The 17795-nt window shown below is 31.1% G+C and overlaps 2 protein-coding genes across 8 annotated transcripts; one reads left to right on the top strand and one right to left on the bottom strand.

Annotated features, from left to right (window-relative positions):
• Positions 1-180: 180 nt before the first annotated feature.
• Positions 181-5179, bottom strand: LOC131949984 (ribonuclease P protein subunit p29). Of its 7 annotated transcripts, none has more exons than XM_059311959.1 (8): positions 5033-5167; positions 4364-4459; positions 2351-2429; positions 1767-1822; positions 1469-1680; positions 924-992; positions 560-738; positions 181-341 (listed from the first exon to the last, which is right to left on the bottom strand). In XM_059311959.1, exons 3-8 carry the CDS (start codon positions 2364-2366, stop codon positions 205-207), a joined length of 669 nt encoding a protein of 222 aa, XP_059167942.1. In that variant the 5' UTR covers positions 2367-2429; positions 4364-4459; positions 5033-5167; the 3' UTR covers positions 181-204. The 7 variants fall into 7 exon arrangements, with proteins under 7 accessions (XP_059167942.1, XP_059167943.1, XP_059167944.1 ...); XM_059311960.1 differs by having other exon boundaries at positions 5088-5167; XM_059311961.1 differs by lacking the exon at positions 4364-4459 and having other exon boundaries at positions 5088-5179.
• A 54-nt stretch (positions 5180-5233) lies between these two features.
• Positions 5234-17552, top strand: LOC131949983 (terminal nucleotidyltransferase 4B). Its single transcript, XM_059311957.1, has 11 exons — positions 5234-5641; positions 9544-9667; positions 10003-10049; positions 10209-10329; positions 10435-10542; positions 10687-10827; positions 10928-11141; positions 11282-11405; positions 11518-11769; positions 12294-12456; positions 12626-17552. The coding sequence occupies exons 1-11, from the start codon at positions 5325-5327 to the stop codon at positions 13229-13231; spliced, it is 2217 nt and encodes a 738-aa protein (XP_059167940.1). The 5' UTR covers positions 5234-5324; the 3' UTR covers positions 13232-17552.
• Positions 17553-17795: the final 243 nt, after the last annotated feature.

The raw sequence follows: 17795 nt of genomic DNA, 5'->3' as shown, positions 1-17795 counted from the left end.
TTCTAATTGATGCTTCATTATCATTTATTAATTCTAAAAAAAAATTTGCCAATAAGTAAGCCAATTAAACCAAACCATACAGATAAGAAAATACACTTACAACAATTATGACCAAACCATATTAAATCTAAATTAGACTAATAATATTACACTTGTTCTAAAAATAAATAACAAGTCAAGTTGAAGCTTTAATTATTTAATGTGTCATAAATCAATACTTGGCTTTGACTTAAACTTTTTTGAGGCTCTTTCACCTGGCTTTACTGTAAACTGGTTTCCAAATATTGTAAAATTCTGACCATGCAATGCAACACAAAAAATAGAATTCATTTTTGGTACATCTGAAATAAACACAACAAAATAGTTAACTGAAATGGTTGCAAAGAATTTTTCAAAAGGTTTCAATATTCTGCTATAAACTTAGAACCAAGCCTTAGAACTGGTATAGGAAAATTAAAACATTGTCTGGACAGTTCTTGTACCAAGTAGTGTTAAACGTTAAAGATCATAAACAGTAATAATCTAAGGTAATATAACTGAAATAGATGTTCAAACTTACTCTTAATTTTATTATCAGGTGTAATTAGTTGAAACATGTTTCTGGTCTCTTTAATAACAATCCCATGCACTCCTATAAAACTTGGGCATTTTGATTTCCTAACAGTAAGGTGGCAACCATGCAGATCCGCCTTCATCATTTTTTGAGCTGCAGAAGCTTGGAAATTTGAAGATGTCATTCTAAAAAAAAAGGGAATGGTATCTTGAATTAAATTCATGTTTTGTTTTCATAGTAAAGACAAAAAAATTTTTTTAGTCTCATATCAAATACACAAAGCATTCAAATACTATGTCTGACTTGAGTTAGTAGTGTATTATAGGTATTTATCAAATTTCCATTCATTCAAACTATGCTCTTTACTTACTTGGAGAATTGTATTAAGTCTTCCATGTATTTTATCCATAACTCATTTAAAGGCAAGAAAGAACTGAATCTGTTGATATAAAGATGCTATTGATGACAAGAATTACCATAAACCTTATTTAATCTGTTTTAACAATTGAATTGAATTCTCACAATTTTTCTTGAGCATTTATGGACAAAAATTGAACCTTTTGAACATCAGAAATTACCAAATACACTTATACTATAATGCAAATGCCATATTTATTTGAGGGTTTAAATATAATAAGCGCATCTTAACTTATGATTTATATGGTAGGCTACATGTTAACTCTAAGTAAGACTAACTAAAAATAAACGTTTATTGTGCATGTAGTAGGCAGTAGTTGTAGGCAACTTTATAAAACAATATGGTTCTGTCTACCATAATAACTAGCTGCATTATCCATCCTATAAAGCTAGTTCTTTTCATCTATGTAACTTTTAATTTTTTAGGTAAGTAAATATGCCAATTACCACATTTCCATTGCAATTTAAAAATGTAATATTAGGAAGAAACTGGCATACTTGATATCAGTAATTATTTCAGGTGTAAACAGCATTTTCTTCTTTGATAAAGTTTTTTTCCCATTTAGCCTTGGAACTGATTTCTTCTTCACTCCCTTTGATCCAATGTATTCATACTTGGAGCTCATGTCACTTTCATTGTTTTTTAATCTTGCTGAAGGCAGATGTTCATTTATAAATGAGGACACCCACTGTTTGCTCTCATGTTTCCCCTGAAAGATGGGAGAAATCAAATTACATGTTTTTAAATTATCAGAAAGAAATAAGCCATAAAATATTTAAGAGAAGTACTAATTACCTTTGGATGGGAGAGTGAGTTAAGATCATGTGAGCTCAGTGTACCATAAGCTTCAGCTGTAAAGAACATGAAGGTTAAAAATAATTTTAAAAAATCTTTAACAATGTATTTTAGTCAAGGAATTTGCAATGTTGCACATTATATAGCAGCAATGTGTAATTTTGTGAAAAAAACATAGCAAGGTTTTTCTAGTAGTCTGTCTCAAACAATGCAGCTACAATAAAAAAAAGCCAACAAGTGATCGTTCATTTAAGATAATGGAATTAGTGCTGAAAGCCCTAGGCCCTACTCGCTTTTAGTAGATATGAAAACTGCAAACCATTACTGCTTTAAAGTGTAAAAAAAATCTTCCAAAATCAATCAGAACAGTAACCTCAGTAACATACATTAAAACTACAAAAATGACATTAAAGTTTTAATGAACCAACAAAGTTGTTACATATGTTTGTTAAATAAATAAATATGCATAAAAATGTTTAATCATGATTATATAAAGCTAAAATAGCTATTGAATCAATCAATTTAAGCACAATTTATTATTAACATTTTAAATTCACCAAATCTAAAAAATTATGCAAACTTACCATTTTTTATATCCATTTATCTTGGGTATTGTTAAGTTGCAATAAACTTGCACATGCAAGAAATTTAGTAAGAATAGTCCTACAAGTTGTGGATTAACAAAAAAATTAGTATCAATGTGCTGCATTTAATGTTAAGGTAAGTAAACATCAGAAAAAAATAAAGATAAGGAATAAACCTATCAAATGTGATATGCATAACATGGTTCTATCTATATATATAAATAAAGTATTTCTGTCTGTGGGTTTGTTTGCTTGTCTTTTATGCATTACTGCAACTATCATCCATTCACCATAAAACTTTAAGAAGTTATTGAGAATACTTCTGGAAAGGTTTCTACAAAAAAAAAATGTAATATTGGAGGGGATGTGCCAGGTCGGGTGGAATTTTGCACCCAGAGTTACCCCCAATTCATTAGCACTCAGATCTGTTAATTGGGTGTCCTGCATTGGGGTTCATCAGGAGTACTACTTAATTCAAAGATCAAACTGCGGCAGACATGTCCGCCTGTGCTCTTGGTTGTAGGGTGACCTTCAGCACCACGGACTCCCCTGTGAGCACTATGGCAACTTCATTTGTTTTAAAGAGCACCCTACGATAGGGACATGGTGGGCCACCACATTAGATGACTAAACTGAATCAGGAGACGCAGACCTGCGACCCCTGCTGTAGTGTAACCGGTACCTCACAAGAGCACCCCTGACACCTGGGCAGTAGTGTAAACAAACCTGGCCAATATTAACATTATCCCTTATCTATTATTAACTTTCATTAAAAGCCAACTTTGGAAGAGTACTTTGTCAAAAAAGGTCTGATAAAATCATTTGCCTGTGTATTATAAGTAAGGTTGACATTTTTCTTAGATACTGAGTCGAAGTGGCTTTTGAAAGAGCCCTTATATAAGATATAATTCATTTTCTAATGGATGAAAAGAATGGACAATATCTGTTAGTTAAAGTGGGATATGTACAGAGTTCCAGTATCATTTCTGAAATATTTGTATGCCAGCTCATCATTCAGTTAAGGTGTCAGATACTGTTGTTGCCAGAAAAAGCTGTTGCCTTAATCTATACTAATAGTTTCGCTGTCTGTGTATCTGACAAGAACGCTCTGTCTGACAAGAACGCTCTAGAGAAAACACAAGCAATTTAAAAACATGCACAGTAATTCGAAAAACGAAATATGACATCGACACATTTAGCGTAGAGTAGAACATAATCTCAAACCAGAGAGTGCACACAGTAATGTAATGACGTCATTGATTATCGCGTAAACATTGAAAAAAAGGAAATGTTGTCTAATCTAAATGGTTTGCGTGAAGAGTTTCTTGCATACAATTCTTCGGGTAGGGGCGAAGCCCCACCCCCCGCGTAAGAACGTCTGAGCCCCCCCCCCCCCCTCCCCAACTCAAAAGAAATTTCCTCATCGATACTCTATAATAAAATTACCGCCTAATTAATGTGTCTAATCTAAAAAGTGGTTTTCTTGCAATGGGACGGTAGACATGTTTTTTTTTGGGGGGGGGGGGGTGGTGTGTGGGGGGTGGGTTGGTTTCAGTGTTTCTTTCAGACTTTTTCCTCCCCAGAGAGGGGTGGGGGTACTTGAAATTTTCTGGGGCGGGGGTAGAATTTTCTGGGAGGGGGCGGACACTGGAAAAAGTATATAATTATATTTCGTTGAATGGGACGGTAGACATGTTTTTTTTGGGGGTGGGGGGGTGGTGGGTGGGGTGGGGGTGGGGGGTGGTGTGTGTGGGGGGTGTGGGGGGTGGGTTGGTTTTAGTTTAGAGAAAAGAGACAGCACTATCAACCTAGCGCCCGGTGTATCCTTCCTCAACGGGCCATTTTTCTCGTTGATATATGTTTGTATAAATCATCTGTCTCATTTCTTCTCCAATATGGACTTGGTTAGGAGTTATATATGTACGTATGTGTGTGTAAATATAGGCATATACATATTTTTGTATATATATATATAAATATATATATATATATATATATATATATACCTATTACCTTTAATATAGGGAAAAATTACTGCCTTTTTCTGCACTAGCCGCTCTCCTACATACTAAACTACATTCAGTACATTGACTATACTACTTGGAGAGCCTATGATTATCAGAAGTTGGAAAAATATTGTATTATAACTAAAAACTACTAAAATTAAATGTAAATATAGGCCTAGGCCCCAACTAAATCCATTTTTATTTTTACTATAATAAGCCAACTCAGTAATAAATAGTTAGTATAATTTATAATAATAATAATAGTATTTTTTTTTAGTATTACTACTCAGTACTATTATTATTATTACCTATCATTTATCTAGAATAATCTAAATCTATCTCTACTCTAGAATAATCTAGATCAAGATCTACTCGAGATCTTTTCTATATAGATAGTCTATTTTATTAGAGTCTAGTTATTAATTATTATATTAGACTTTAGCCTTAGGTCCTCAGCTAGACAGCTGGAGATAAGTTAGAATCGAGACAGACTCAGCTGTAGTAGAGTCCTAGACTAGGGCCTAGGCTAGTCTAGAATCTACTGGAAAGTTGTAGATCTCTAGGATTAGTTAGTGTTAGCGGCTCTTTACTCTTTTTTTATGTCTTTATGTGACCAAGTTTTTAGGCCATAATAATTTAATAAAGTAAAGCGCCTATTCGCTGAACCAAGCAACACCTAATCGGGAAAATGTAAATTGACAGTAGGCTTAGGTAACGGTCTTTAACATTACTGTCACGACTAGCATTGTTCTGTTAAGTTACTGTTATATAAGCGTCATATCTTGACCCCGAGCTATTCCGAGCACAACCGGATCGATCTCGGTTATTTTTTTTAAATGTTTCACGCATGCGCAAAATTCAAACTTCCTTCCCAGTTTATCGCTTCCCAGGGCTTTGAGTGTGGATGTGAGTTGTTAGTTAAAATTGTTACTGCTGAGTGTGAAAGATTTTTGTAAATTTTATTTTTTATGGATCCAAGAATTGCTTGGTATCCACCTGAACAATTAGGACCCGCTCATGATTTATGGACGAGTATTTGGGAACGTTTAGACAACATGCCTTTGGGATCAACATCTGACCAAAAACCTCAAGATTTTATTCCTCTGGACAGCCCGACAGACTCAAACACATTACATAAGAAGCAAGTATTGTTACAGAAAAGAAAGAGAAGCGATAATCGTGCATGTACATTTGGTTTAAACTTTTCAGTTAATACTAATGTTTTAAAAGACGGACTTACACCTTGGAAAAAGCCACACAAAAAATACGGACATGGTGTCATTGGGTAAGTCAAGAAAGCATCGTCATCATAAAAAAATAACCTGTGATGTCGACTAGTCTAAGTCTAGGAGTTAGTTAAGTAGAACTCAATTATAAATAATAAACTAGTATATATTATGTATTTAAAATAGACCTAATGATGTTGATAATCTAATAATAAATTTATAGGCATATAAGTATAAGCCCAAAGTTTATCTTTTTCTGGCTGGCCTGAACTAATCTAGATCTAGAATCTAGTGTAGTTACTGAACTAGAGATCTAGAATCTAGGTTTTTAGACCGTTAGACCCTAAAACTAAAATGCCCTAACTATTGGTAACTAAGCCTTATTTTGATATTTTATGTAAAGTTGAAGCTGGTGAATTTTCCTGTTCTAGATCTTGACTAATCAATCTAAAATTAATTTAAATCTAGAGGGCTAGGGCCCTAATCTAAAAAGGTCTAAATTAAATATTTTAATAAGTTAGGCCTGATCTAATTTTCCTTTTGGTGCCTTACAGGCTACTTTATTAGTAATATTATTACCCTAAAGTTAAAACAGACTACAGACCCTATAATTTCTTATGCCTATTTACTATTTGTTTGTTTTCTGTATTATTACATGTTTTACAGCACATAGGTTATGACAAGACAAGTTTAATCACATACTGAAGGCATTATAGCCAGTGTTGAATGGAGTGTTAATTAATTTTTTAAGGTTGAAAAGTAGATTCAGTTTAGGAATTTAAATGTTAGGCCCCTATTCTAAATATTTTTATTAGGCCCCTAATCTAATTTAAGTTGCATTTTGTAGGCCTAGTCTTTATGTTCAGTCCAATTTGAAATGCCCATGATCAATTATCTCTTCTTAACTCAGTAGGCAGATATATAGGCTAATTTGTATCAGCCAACGGATAATTAGGTATACCTGAAATAGAAGTGTTAGGTTCTTTCTAATATTGTAGTCTAGTCTAGTTTTATGGTTAGAAATTAGGATTGGGCATATGGTATAACTAGGGTTAGAGATAGAGTTAGCATATGTTTGTAATTATGTTACCTACCAGTTACCTAACACCCTTTTTTAAGTCGATTCTATGATTCGCAATTGTGCTATTATTGGGAACTGGTATAACAGATAACACCCATCTAAAAAATAATTAGGCCCATACTTTACTCTGTACTTGTTCTGATAGTATAAAAGGAAATACAGTATCGTACTGGGCATTAAGAGACAGATCTTTCTACCAGCCACATCTTTGAACTCGCCTTTTCCTCATACTACTATAACATTACCTAGACCTTGTTAGTTATGTTTTACAAAAAGAAAAGGGTAAATGGGTTCTTACTCAGTTTAAGATTACTTTTCCATTCTTTTTTTAATAGAATTTCAAATATCAATCGCGTTATAATTTTTGGTTCAAGTATTTTTAAGAATACTTTTCCATTCATAGTTTATTAAGTAGAACCTCAAATAACAATTTTTATAATTAAAATATCTTTAAACAGAAGATGCTTTAATTATATTAAATACATAGATATTTCTAGGGTGTTCAATAGGATGTTCAGTTGAAATAAATTACTTGATAAGTTATCTTGTTTCTTCCACACCTTTAAAAAAATGTTGGGTTTTCATACATACATTTACCTCTTGAAATGCAAAAACAGTGCAGTAAATATGCTGTAGATATATCTTAATGTTTATTTCAATACAAAATGTTCATTTCTTGAACAAATAACTAATAAAGAGCCACACATTTCTTAGTTTATGGAGGTAAGTGGCTTCTTTCTTTTCATTCTTTTTTATATATTCACTTTAATGCATACCAAAAAAATTAAATTATTTTTTATCTAAAACTCTTGCACTTCATTACTAACAAGTCACAATAAATTGATCCTTAAAAAATAAAAAATAAATTATTATTGTTGATTTTTATTGGATATATAATTACTGGCTGTACAGAAATTGAGTATTAGTATCAAAGGTAATACATTATTTATTGCATAATTTAAGACCAAAAGTAATGTAATTCTTTTTAGATCAGTTAACTTTATTATAAATTATATTATATGGAAAAACATGCTAATTCTATAAGTGTTCCTCTTTTGTCACGTTTTTCATCTATAGAATGTATTTACACTTTGGCACTATAAGCCTGTCTTTACTACCATCATCACTAACCACTGTGCATGGTATTAAAAAGTAACTTTAAAATTAATGTATTGGTATGGCAGGGCTTTCAATGCAAAGTTTGTAAATAATAGACCAGGACCAACATGTAATTGAAATGTATAGCAGAGAGAAAGAGTAGATACAATAGACTGATAACATTCATATCTAGTTCATTTCATGATCATGACACTCATTTTTTACATCATATTATTACAAAAAAAAGATAGTCACTGTTGTTATGGTTTCATTTGTGACACGAAATTTTTCTTGGAATTGAAACTGAAAGTTGAAATACTTTGAAGTTTCATAATGGCTTCAATGTTAATCATGTTTATTTTTACCGATTACTTAAACACTCCTCCATAAAATGACACCACGAATTTCCACACACACTAAAATAAAAAACTATCAGGTTTTTTTTTTAAATGTGTATTAAATACGTCACATTACTTTACCCACCCATCCACACCCCTACCTACGTAGCACATCGTCTCGCACAACCCACCCTGTGTTTGTGACGTCATTTATGTTTAAGGTTGCGGTGTGTCAATAATCACTTCAATATTTTATCTTGAGAATCATCACGGGTAAAGTTTATGGGGAATAGTTTTTCAAATCAAGTTACCTTGTTTCGTTTGAATGTCGCCTTGTGCATTATACCGTTATCAAAATGCTGTCGGATAGTCAAGTAACAAAAACTTGTATACTTTTATTACATTCATCTAGCAGGTCTGTGTCTAGATCTAGTATGTTGTTTTACAAAATAAATACATTTTGGGGAGGATGGGTGCAATATGATTATTTGTATGTTTACTTATTACAGCTATTAGAGTTTATCGTAGAATTATCTTGTTCTGGTGTCGTTGCCATATTTTTTTGTAATAGCATTTACATTCGTTATTGTAAAAGGCCAATATTTTTATTTTGTCGAGAAACTGCGAAATAGGAAGGTGGTTCTTCATAACTTTCCGCTGTTTTACTTTCTGGTGTGTTAGCTCTTGAGTTCACATCTATTTGCTACTGTGTATAAACAAGTAGTAGATTCTGTGTCGCCAATCGGTACTCGTGGTTTAGCGATTTCGTGTTATTACACCATCTCTCACCCGCTCCGCTTGTCTGGGCGTAAACCCGCTCGCTGTTTATTCACGTAGATCTCGTCAAAAATAAAACCAGCGCCCACGCAGTGTGCGCAAGCTACGAGTCATACGCAGCGTCAGCTATTTTCTCACATTCCACGAGCTGCTTATTCGTTTGTTTTCTTCTGTCATATGTATTACGGTGGCTTGTCTTTTTTGTTTGTTACTAACACAGAGATAAGACATTATCGTGTTTACTTTTAAAATAGATGAACCCAGTCTTGAATTTTGGCACATGTTCGTCCATTAATATAATAAACGGGACGACGGTGGTTCCGTTAATAGCAGGCGGGGAGGGCGGGTGATCAGCAACTTTTAAAATAAATCGGTAAAGGTGGTTTAGGAACGTGGTTGGGGTGGGGTGGCGCGGATTTTTATTTATTTGGGATATCATGATCTTAAATATTTTTTTAAAAGAATGAAATTTAAAACTTTTCTACAGTTTGCCCTTCCAGATGTAACTGTTGTACAGTGCTTTCTTTAAAAATTTGTTTTGCACTATTTTAATTTACCACTCACTTTTAAAACTAGTTATTTATATAGTATCTAATATCCACGTTTTAATTCAAGCGTTGTCTTTAGATTTATAGGCCTAATTAAGAATTGTAAACTATTTTCTCAGATTACATGAGGAGATCAAGGATTTTTATGCCTACATTTCCCCCCAACCTCAAGAAGCAGCAATGAGAAAAGCAGTTGTAGATCGTCTCAGATCAGTAATAGAAGAACTTTGGCCTGGAGCTAGGGTAATTGTTTGTCACTTTTTAAAGTGAAGTTTCATGAACTTTTATATATTAATTTTAACATTGCTTGTGGATAATGGCCATTGAATCTTGATGGATGTGGGGTTGGTTTTTTTTTTTTTTTTTTTTTTTTTTTTTTTTTTTTGTTAATTACAGCCTTTTCTCAAAATCAAGTTACTTGTTTATACTGTCATGTTATTAAAATGGCAAACTTATTGTTTCATAATTGACTTTTTATCAATATCCTGGGTTCACAAGTAAAAATCATAAAATTCAATAAAATAACTTTTATAAAATAGTAATAGAACATGTTAATTTTTTTTCACTTATTGCTTTAGGTTGAAATTTTTGGCAGCTTTAGAACAGATCTTTACCTTCCTACTAGGTAAGTTATGTAGCTCTTAAATTGCAAAACACTTAATTTTTTTTCTTTACTGTAAATACTTTAGTGTTTCATTTTTTATTTTTTTTTAAACCGGATTGATTTTTACCTTGCAATCTTATAAAACTATTACTGATTTATTAATTTTTATACTTTTTTCAGTGACATAGATTTAGTTGTGTTTGGAAAATGGGATTCGCAACCTTTGTTTACATTACAAAATGCATTGCTCAAGAAAAAACTGGCAGACCCCTCATCTATAAAAGTTTTGGATAAAGCATCAGTAAGTATAACTATTCATAAATTATATTGTTCATCTATTAGATATGTATCAGTGATTGGTCATTTTGACTGTGTGGTAATGATCCCCAAAAAAAATTATTTTCAGGTACCAATAGTAAAACTTACAGATGCTGAAAGTGAAGTCAAAGTAGATGTGAGTTTTAACATGGACAACAATCAGAATTATGGTGTTGAAAGTGCCCAGCTCATTCAGGTATTACTTTTTCACAAACTTTTGTTCATTTCATAGGTCTTCAAAAATAAATTTCCTTAAAATACTTGTAGTTACTTGGGATGTATGTTATATTTGTTCTTCGTTATGTGCATAACCTAATGTATCAAACCTGTTTTTCCTCAGAAATACTTAAAGGAATATGATTGTTTGAAATACTTGGTGTTTGTTCTTAAGCAGTTTTTACTACAAAGAGATTTAAATGAGGTTTTTACAGGAGGAATTTCTTCATACAGTCTTACTTTATTGGCTATTAGTTTTCTTCAGGTACACGTTTTATTTCTTGCAGTTAGTTAATGTCTAACACTGGTTGTAGATTTTAAAATTCTTAATATTTAAAATAAATTCCTTCTTTGTACCTTTGCAGCTTCATCCTAGAGAAGATCCTACTAAACCTAATTGCAATCTAGGTGTTTTACTGATTGAGTTCTTTGAATTGTATGGGCGAAACTTCAATTACCTCAAAACTGCTATTCGCATAAAAAATGGTGGAGCTTACTTGCCCAAAGAAGAGGTTTCAAAAGATATGGATAATGGCTATAGACCATCAATGTTATGTATTGAAGACCCTTTGAAAGCAGGTAAGGCAGACCAGCTTTCATATGTAAACAGGTATATTTAGAAGAAACAATTACTGTTTGACTTAATGTAGCATGTCATATTATGCTTCTTTTACATTTTAATAAGTTGGCATTTAAAATACTTAAATTTTCATTTAAAGGAAATGATATTGGACGCAGTTCATATGGAGCTATGTCAGTAAAGAATGCTTTTGAATATGCATACCTTGTTCTAAAACATGCAGTTGCACCACATAATGCACATCTTACCCATAGCAATAAAAGGTGAGGATTTATTTTATTTAAACCTAGTTAAAATACCACAATATTGCCTATACATTGACAGTTAGTGTTATTTTGTTTTAAAATGTGTAATTATATTTTAATTTTGATATAGCATCCTGGGAAGAATTGTCAGGGTGACAGATGATGTTGTGGATTATAGACAATGGGTAAAAAGTAAATTCTCAAAAAGTCTAAAATTGGTTAAGGAGAACATCCCTAGCATGTCACTCAATGCAGCAGCTTCTGACTTGTTAGAACAACCAGTCCTGCCCTCATCCAGTGCAAAATCAAACCGTTTAGGATCACAACAAAACCCAGAAATATCTTATGCTGCTGTTGCATCACGTAATCCAGAGGCATCCAGGTAAAAAAAATTTCTTGACATTCAAACTTACTCATTTCTAGCCCCTTGCTGTTTAATTCTTAACTGTTTAAGCTTTTAAAAAAAAAAAGAAATAGCCCTTTCAGACCTAGGGTCTCTATGAAAGATGAGGTAGAGCTCATGTTTTTCAACTTGAAAGGATTGTGTGGTCAGTATTCTATCCCATCTGCCTTTATGCTAGTTCATGATGATTCAATCTCACACTGCTGTGTTCAAATGCTTTTACACCCATAATCATTTGATAGTCGCTGAGCAAGCCGTATTTTATACTTAATGTATTAACTGTCCACTGTATACAAGAAGTTGAGCCCTGGCTGTATTTTTAAAAACATAACTTTGTAGTTTAAATTAAGCTGTTATAGTCCTATTTAAAACATTTGCTAATAAAACAATTATTAATTTGACCTTTGGCAAAATGTTTTAATTTTCTTCGTCTTAAACTAATGGTAAATTGCATTTTTAAAACTTTTTTGCAAATCGGTAAATATAAATGATTTCCCAATTAGGGGATCATCTCTCAGTGGATTAGCAGAAGCAAGGGGCTCTCAAAGTATGACAAGTCAAGAGGGTAATGCAGAAAGTGAAGCCAGTGATTCTTGTGGTAACAGTTCAGGCTACAAGTCTTCAGATAGTTCACAAGCTGGTTCAGATGGGAATGCTAGTGACACAGTAAGTATTAAGCTTATTTTTTTGTTGAGTGAGCATTGTTTTGCTTTGTATAGGTTGAAATTATGTTGAAAATTATAGGTGATGAAGTTATTTCGGGCAACAGTTTGGCCAATAGCTGTTTAAATTATCTATTTATTATTTCTTACAAAATGATTTTCTCTGTTTTAAGGATTCAGAATGCAGCAATGAGACCAATATGTCACGCCAACCACTTCCCATCTCATATCAAAATGGTGATAATGCACCAGGCTCCAAGGCTGGACGTGCCTCAGCATCAGGAGGACACTACAGTGGTGCTCACATTCCAAATAGAGAGTACACAAGAAGTAGAGAGACCTCCAAGCCCACTGTACCACAGTTGAACAACTCAGGGAGCAAACCTGCTCGTGATACCAGCAACAGTAGTGTATCTTCCACTCGCTCCAGCAATGGTAACAGTAATGGGACAGTTTTTTATAACAATCGTCATTACACTGCTAATTCAAATTTTGGAGGATATGTTCAACACCCTCAGCATGATAGTGCTATGTTCCATTCAGCTAATCAACAACAGTATCAATCCAATGCAGGATCTTCAAGAGATAATAGAGATACTTTCATAACATACAACACAAATGGTACATCCCAATATTCTCATCAAAGACCACCCCCAGGTCCTTTGAATAATCAAAGACAAGGTAATAAAGTTTTTAGAAACCATGGGACAAATAAACCAAAAAGAAAAAGTGGTAAGAGAGATAATTCTCAAAACAGAGGTGGCAGTAGTGCTAGGTGATGAATATCTAAGCTCTGTGGACAGAGCTTAGATAGTAGAATTTTAATCAAGTGCAGAGATAGGGCTGAATCAGTATAGCTTAATTAATCACTTTTAGACTGACATTATAAATTTGATATTTGTTAATCATTAATTCCGCTATCATATCCTTCAACTTAAACCATTGTTTTATTTTTTAAAATGCAGTAAAGTTTTGTTCTGCTTTTTAAAAAGCTTACATATTTTGGATATTAAAATAAGTTTTGTGATAAGTTACCATATAGTTCAAGTATCTCCAAAGCTTCTCTTCAATGTAGGAAAGCTGGTACTCTCACCCTAATATTGCAGCATTTTGTAGTTATGAAATTATATTGTTATTTAATTTATAAACCTATGCCTTCAATTTTAAACTGTACTTAATACAGACTATTTAAAAATGTTGAAATTGCAATTTCATCCTCCGTACAGTACTTTATATTTTTAACAGTAATTTTGACTAGTGGTTTTTTTTTTTAATGTTTAATTAATATAGCAAAATTGTTAGTTTAGTTTATACATTTTGAAAAATCTAAATATTTATTTACAGGTTACAGGAAGATATTTTTGTATGTCATAAGAAATATTTCTAATTCTAGTTGATTTATCTATAAAGTAATTTAAGAAGGTAGTTAATCTAGTTGTACATTTTTAATGAATATTTTCAGGCTGCCATTTGTTATGTTGTTGATAATTATTAATTGTTAAATCCAGTCACTCAAATGTACATACTTCATGTTCTGCATCCTTTGATCTTCTTATGGGTATGATAGTAATTTTTTTGTTTCATTATTTATTAAATTCTAGTAATTTAGTTAGATGCTTAATATGCATTAAGGGGCCATTACTACATGAAATCGCTGTTAAGGCTTTGGATTAATGAACTTTTTTTTACTAATTATAAAAAGTAAATGAATTTCTTTCTTAATTACAAGTTAGTAGGCAAAATGTCTTTGTGACTCATGTTAATCTTCCGTATTACCTTATAATTAAAATGCTGATGATTCTTTTAAGAAAATTTAATTATTGCTATAATACAATAAACATCAGTCTAATTGCTAGCAGAAGCAGATTTTGATAATTTTGTGATGAGCATATGTTTTTGTATTTTTTATTTTGGGAGTGTGAGATCCTTCCTCACTAATATATGTACTTTTATTATTACGTTGACAGTTATTATATACAAATAAAATATCAGTTATTATGCCAGAGTGGAAATTATTTTTGTCATAAAGTATATAAAAAAGAAATCAATTGTCAAAATAAGTTATTTATTCGGTTTTAAAAATTTCAGTTATTTTTTTTTTAATGCCACTCAAAAAATGTTCATTTGTTTGTTATCATTAGTTATACTAATTTCTGTGAATTCATTTACCACAGATTACAAAGTATGGAAATTCAGGAATACTTAAATTTGCTATGTCATAAACAGTGCAATGTCTTCTGTTCAGATAAAAAAAATTGTGACAAATTTATGCTAATTTATTAGTTTCAATCTTTATAATTAGTCAGCACAAGTTACTAATTTACAATCTCAGTTTTATTCTTTAAAGTATAGGATAATAATACATCTAATTTATGGCTTAATATTTTAACTGTATTTAAAATTGATAAAAAAATATTTTGTTTCTAAATCAAGTTATATTTTTGTTAACCTGAAACTATTTGATTTCATATTTTACTATTTTTCTTATGGTTTTCAAACAATTGTCTCATTCTGAATAGCCCTTGTTTTAAAATATTTTTCATGTAAACCTGCTTTTCTTCTGTGCCAAAAGGCTTTCCTGTATTTTGAGCTGCTCTAAAATGTGCTAATGATGCACAGTTTATTCATTAATTCTAATTCATAACAAGGATTAACATGTGATGCTCGCACTAATATTAATCAAGCAAATTTTTTAATGTGCAAATAACTTCAAGCATTCTTACATTTTAACTATTTAATATCCTTTTTAGCAGAAGATCTAAGCAGAAAAGGCCTTTTTTTTTTTTTGTTATTAAACTTGTGATTCTTATTTTTTTTTCATTATTGTTGATTTGTTATTTTTGTACCAGTTTGAACATCATTTTTTTTATATTCTGAAAGACTTGTGATTATTTAAAACATTTTTTGGTTTTTGTCAGAATTGTATTCTTTTACCTCAAACTTTTTTATTTTTAGTGGTGTTTAGAGGTATTAAAAGTAATAAAACAAAAATAATTATTTTAGCTTGCAAAGGCTTAAACTTTTAAGTGTTTTAAGAAATACTTTAATGATTTATCAACGCATACATGCACTTAAAGATTCATTCCAAAACGTAAAGCAGTATTATGTTTGTAATTTAATTATTCTAACTAATGTAGTTGAAAGACAAGTAACAAGCAAGAATATTTAGTTTTCTATAGAAAGACTAAAACCTGTTAAATATTTAAGAGTGATCAAATTTCCATTTTCTGAAACAAATTACTAAATTTAACCATTAGAAGAATTGTTGCATATAAAACAAATAGCCTCCTTCCGTTGCCTTGCTTTCATGTTTGAATCCTTCCAAGATGACGAAGCTACAAAAAGTGTGTACTTACACAGATCTATTATTGTAACAGATTAAACATTGATTCGTGCTATGCATTTGTGTAAATAATTTTAATAAGAATGTAAATATAATTTTAGCTAAATGGTTGTTTAACCTGTTTTAACACAACAAAATCGTATTTCAAAATGTATGTCTTATTTAAAAATACTGGCTATTGTTTGCAACATTGGGTAACAAACTGAATTCTTATTTTTGTATGCCTTCTAGACATGGTGAACGGATTAGAGTAGTGTTAGACTTGACTGCATTTTTTATTAAAGTTTTTGCAGAAGCAGGGAAAAAATGTCATGCAATTGTTCTCATGTACAAGTAAAATACTGCTTCGTTTGTTTTTTTTTCTTTGTTGAAACAAAATGATTTTTGTGTGAAAAACAAAGGTGTTTTATGAACATGCACTTGCCTGGTATTTTAAATCAAAATTATACATGATTTCTTGTTAACATTTTTTAAAGTGAACACCAATAGAAAAATACTGGACATATTCAGCTTCTGTTTTTAAACAATTTTAAATGCTGCTCACACCGGAAAATGTCATGAGTTTTTCAACCACATTTTATGGGGGTGTCTTTTTTTTTTTTATTAAAGGCAGGTACATTTTTTTCTAATTCACTCAGTTTTAAGTAATGACAATCTTCCGGTGTTATCTTGTACAAATTTGTGTTTATTTGGTGTGAAGAGTTTTAACATTTTAAATCATCCTTGACTTTTTAGTGCTTGAAATATAACTGTCATTGTATTGCGGTTTCAGTGATTGTCAGTGCAGCAAGTAGATTTATAATTTTCAAAATAACTATTGTCCATTCTTCTTTACCAAGGATTAAAACCAGACTTGATCTTCAATAGTTGCTTAATCTATTAAAACACGTTCAAAACGAGATATTAAAATAATTATTTTAAATACTTTTTCAAAAATGTTATTTGCTGAATAGAAATACCTTCGTTGATAAAATGGTGTTAAATGTAACTGACGTTCATGCATTTTTATTTTTTTACATAAATTGCACAATAAGCAGTTCATTTACCCAGGAAGTTGTTAAAATATAACATGTTGAGCACAAAAAAATGCATTAGCTTTTCACTGCTACATACCATTATCATTTATTTATAAGAAAATTCAAGCTACAAAGGGGTTCAAATAATCAAATTATATGAAAAAGTATTATAATATTGTTAAACTTCCAGAATTACCTGCAGATGATTAAACCTTGTTTCTGCTTGTTTAATTCATATAGATCTAGTTATTAAAATGTGGTTTTCATAGGATTCATTTGTAATTATAACTGCTCTAATTTATAAAGTGATTATAGTATTCATAATAATTAACTTCTTGTTAAAATATCTCACAATATATCATACCATGTTTTTCTCATTTCAAAGCAATTTAAAGAAATTGTTAGTGTTTTCCCCTTAATGTTCCAATCACCATATCACTTCATAAAACTGTGTGCTGTTCAACTAATTTATTTATTAGTTTAAAAAATTAGTCATGTTTAATTATATTTAATGATTAGTGTTTTTCTTTGAATGTATGTTAAGTAGGGCCTGATGACTATATTTTGTATACAAGGATTGTGTGTAGAAAATGACAGTATTTTTAAGTTCAATGGAAACTATTTAAAATGCATCCTAAAATAAAAAATTTAAAAAAAAAAACTAAAAAAGAAAAAAAAAAGTTAACAAAACATAAATTACCAAAAAAAAGGAAATAAAAAACATTTAAATGAATCCCAGTGTTGTTGAATTTTTTTTTCTTATGTCAATAGAATTATCATTTTCATACATGTATTGTACCAGGGTGTTTAAAAGCACCTTTAGATGTTGTTATTCCACCTTATTTTAATTTTGACAACTATCAAAGTGTTAAGAGGATTTAATGTAAAATGGTATTTTAAATTATTTATTTTCAAATATCTGGGTTGTGGAGGGGAATTAAGGGGTTTTGGATATATTATTACTGTTGGTATCACGAAAGTGCA

The sequence above is a fragment of the Physella acuta genome, unplaced genomic scaffold (genome assembly GCF_028476545.2).
Source record: "Physella acuta isolate Inbredline_101_S28 unplaced genomic scaffold, ASM2847654v3 ptg000725l, whole genome shotgun sequence".
In the NCBI taxonomy this organism is placed as follows: Eukaryota; Metazoa; Mollusca; class Gastropoda; family Physidae; genus Physella; species Physella acuta.
The sequence above is the reverse complement of the archived record's forward strand: the minus strand, read 5'-3'. Positions and strand labels throughout refer to the sequence as shown.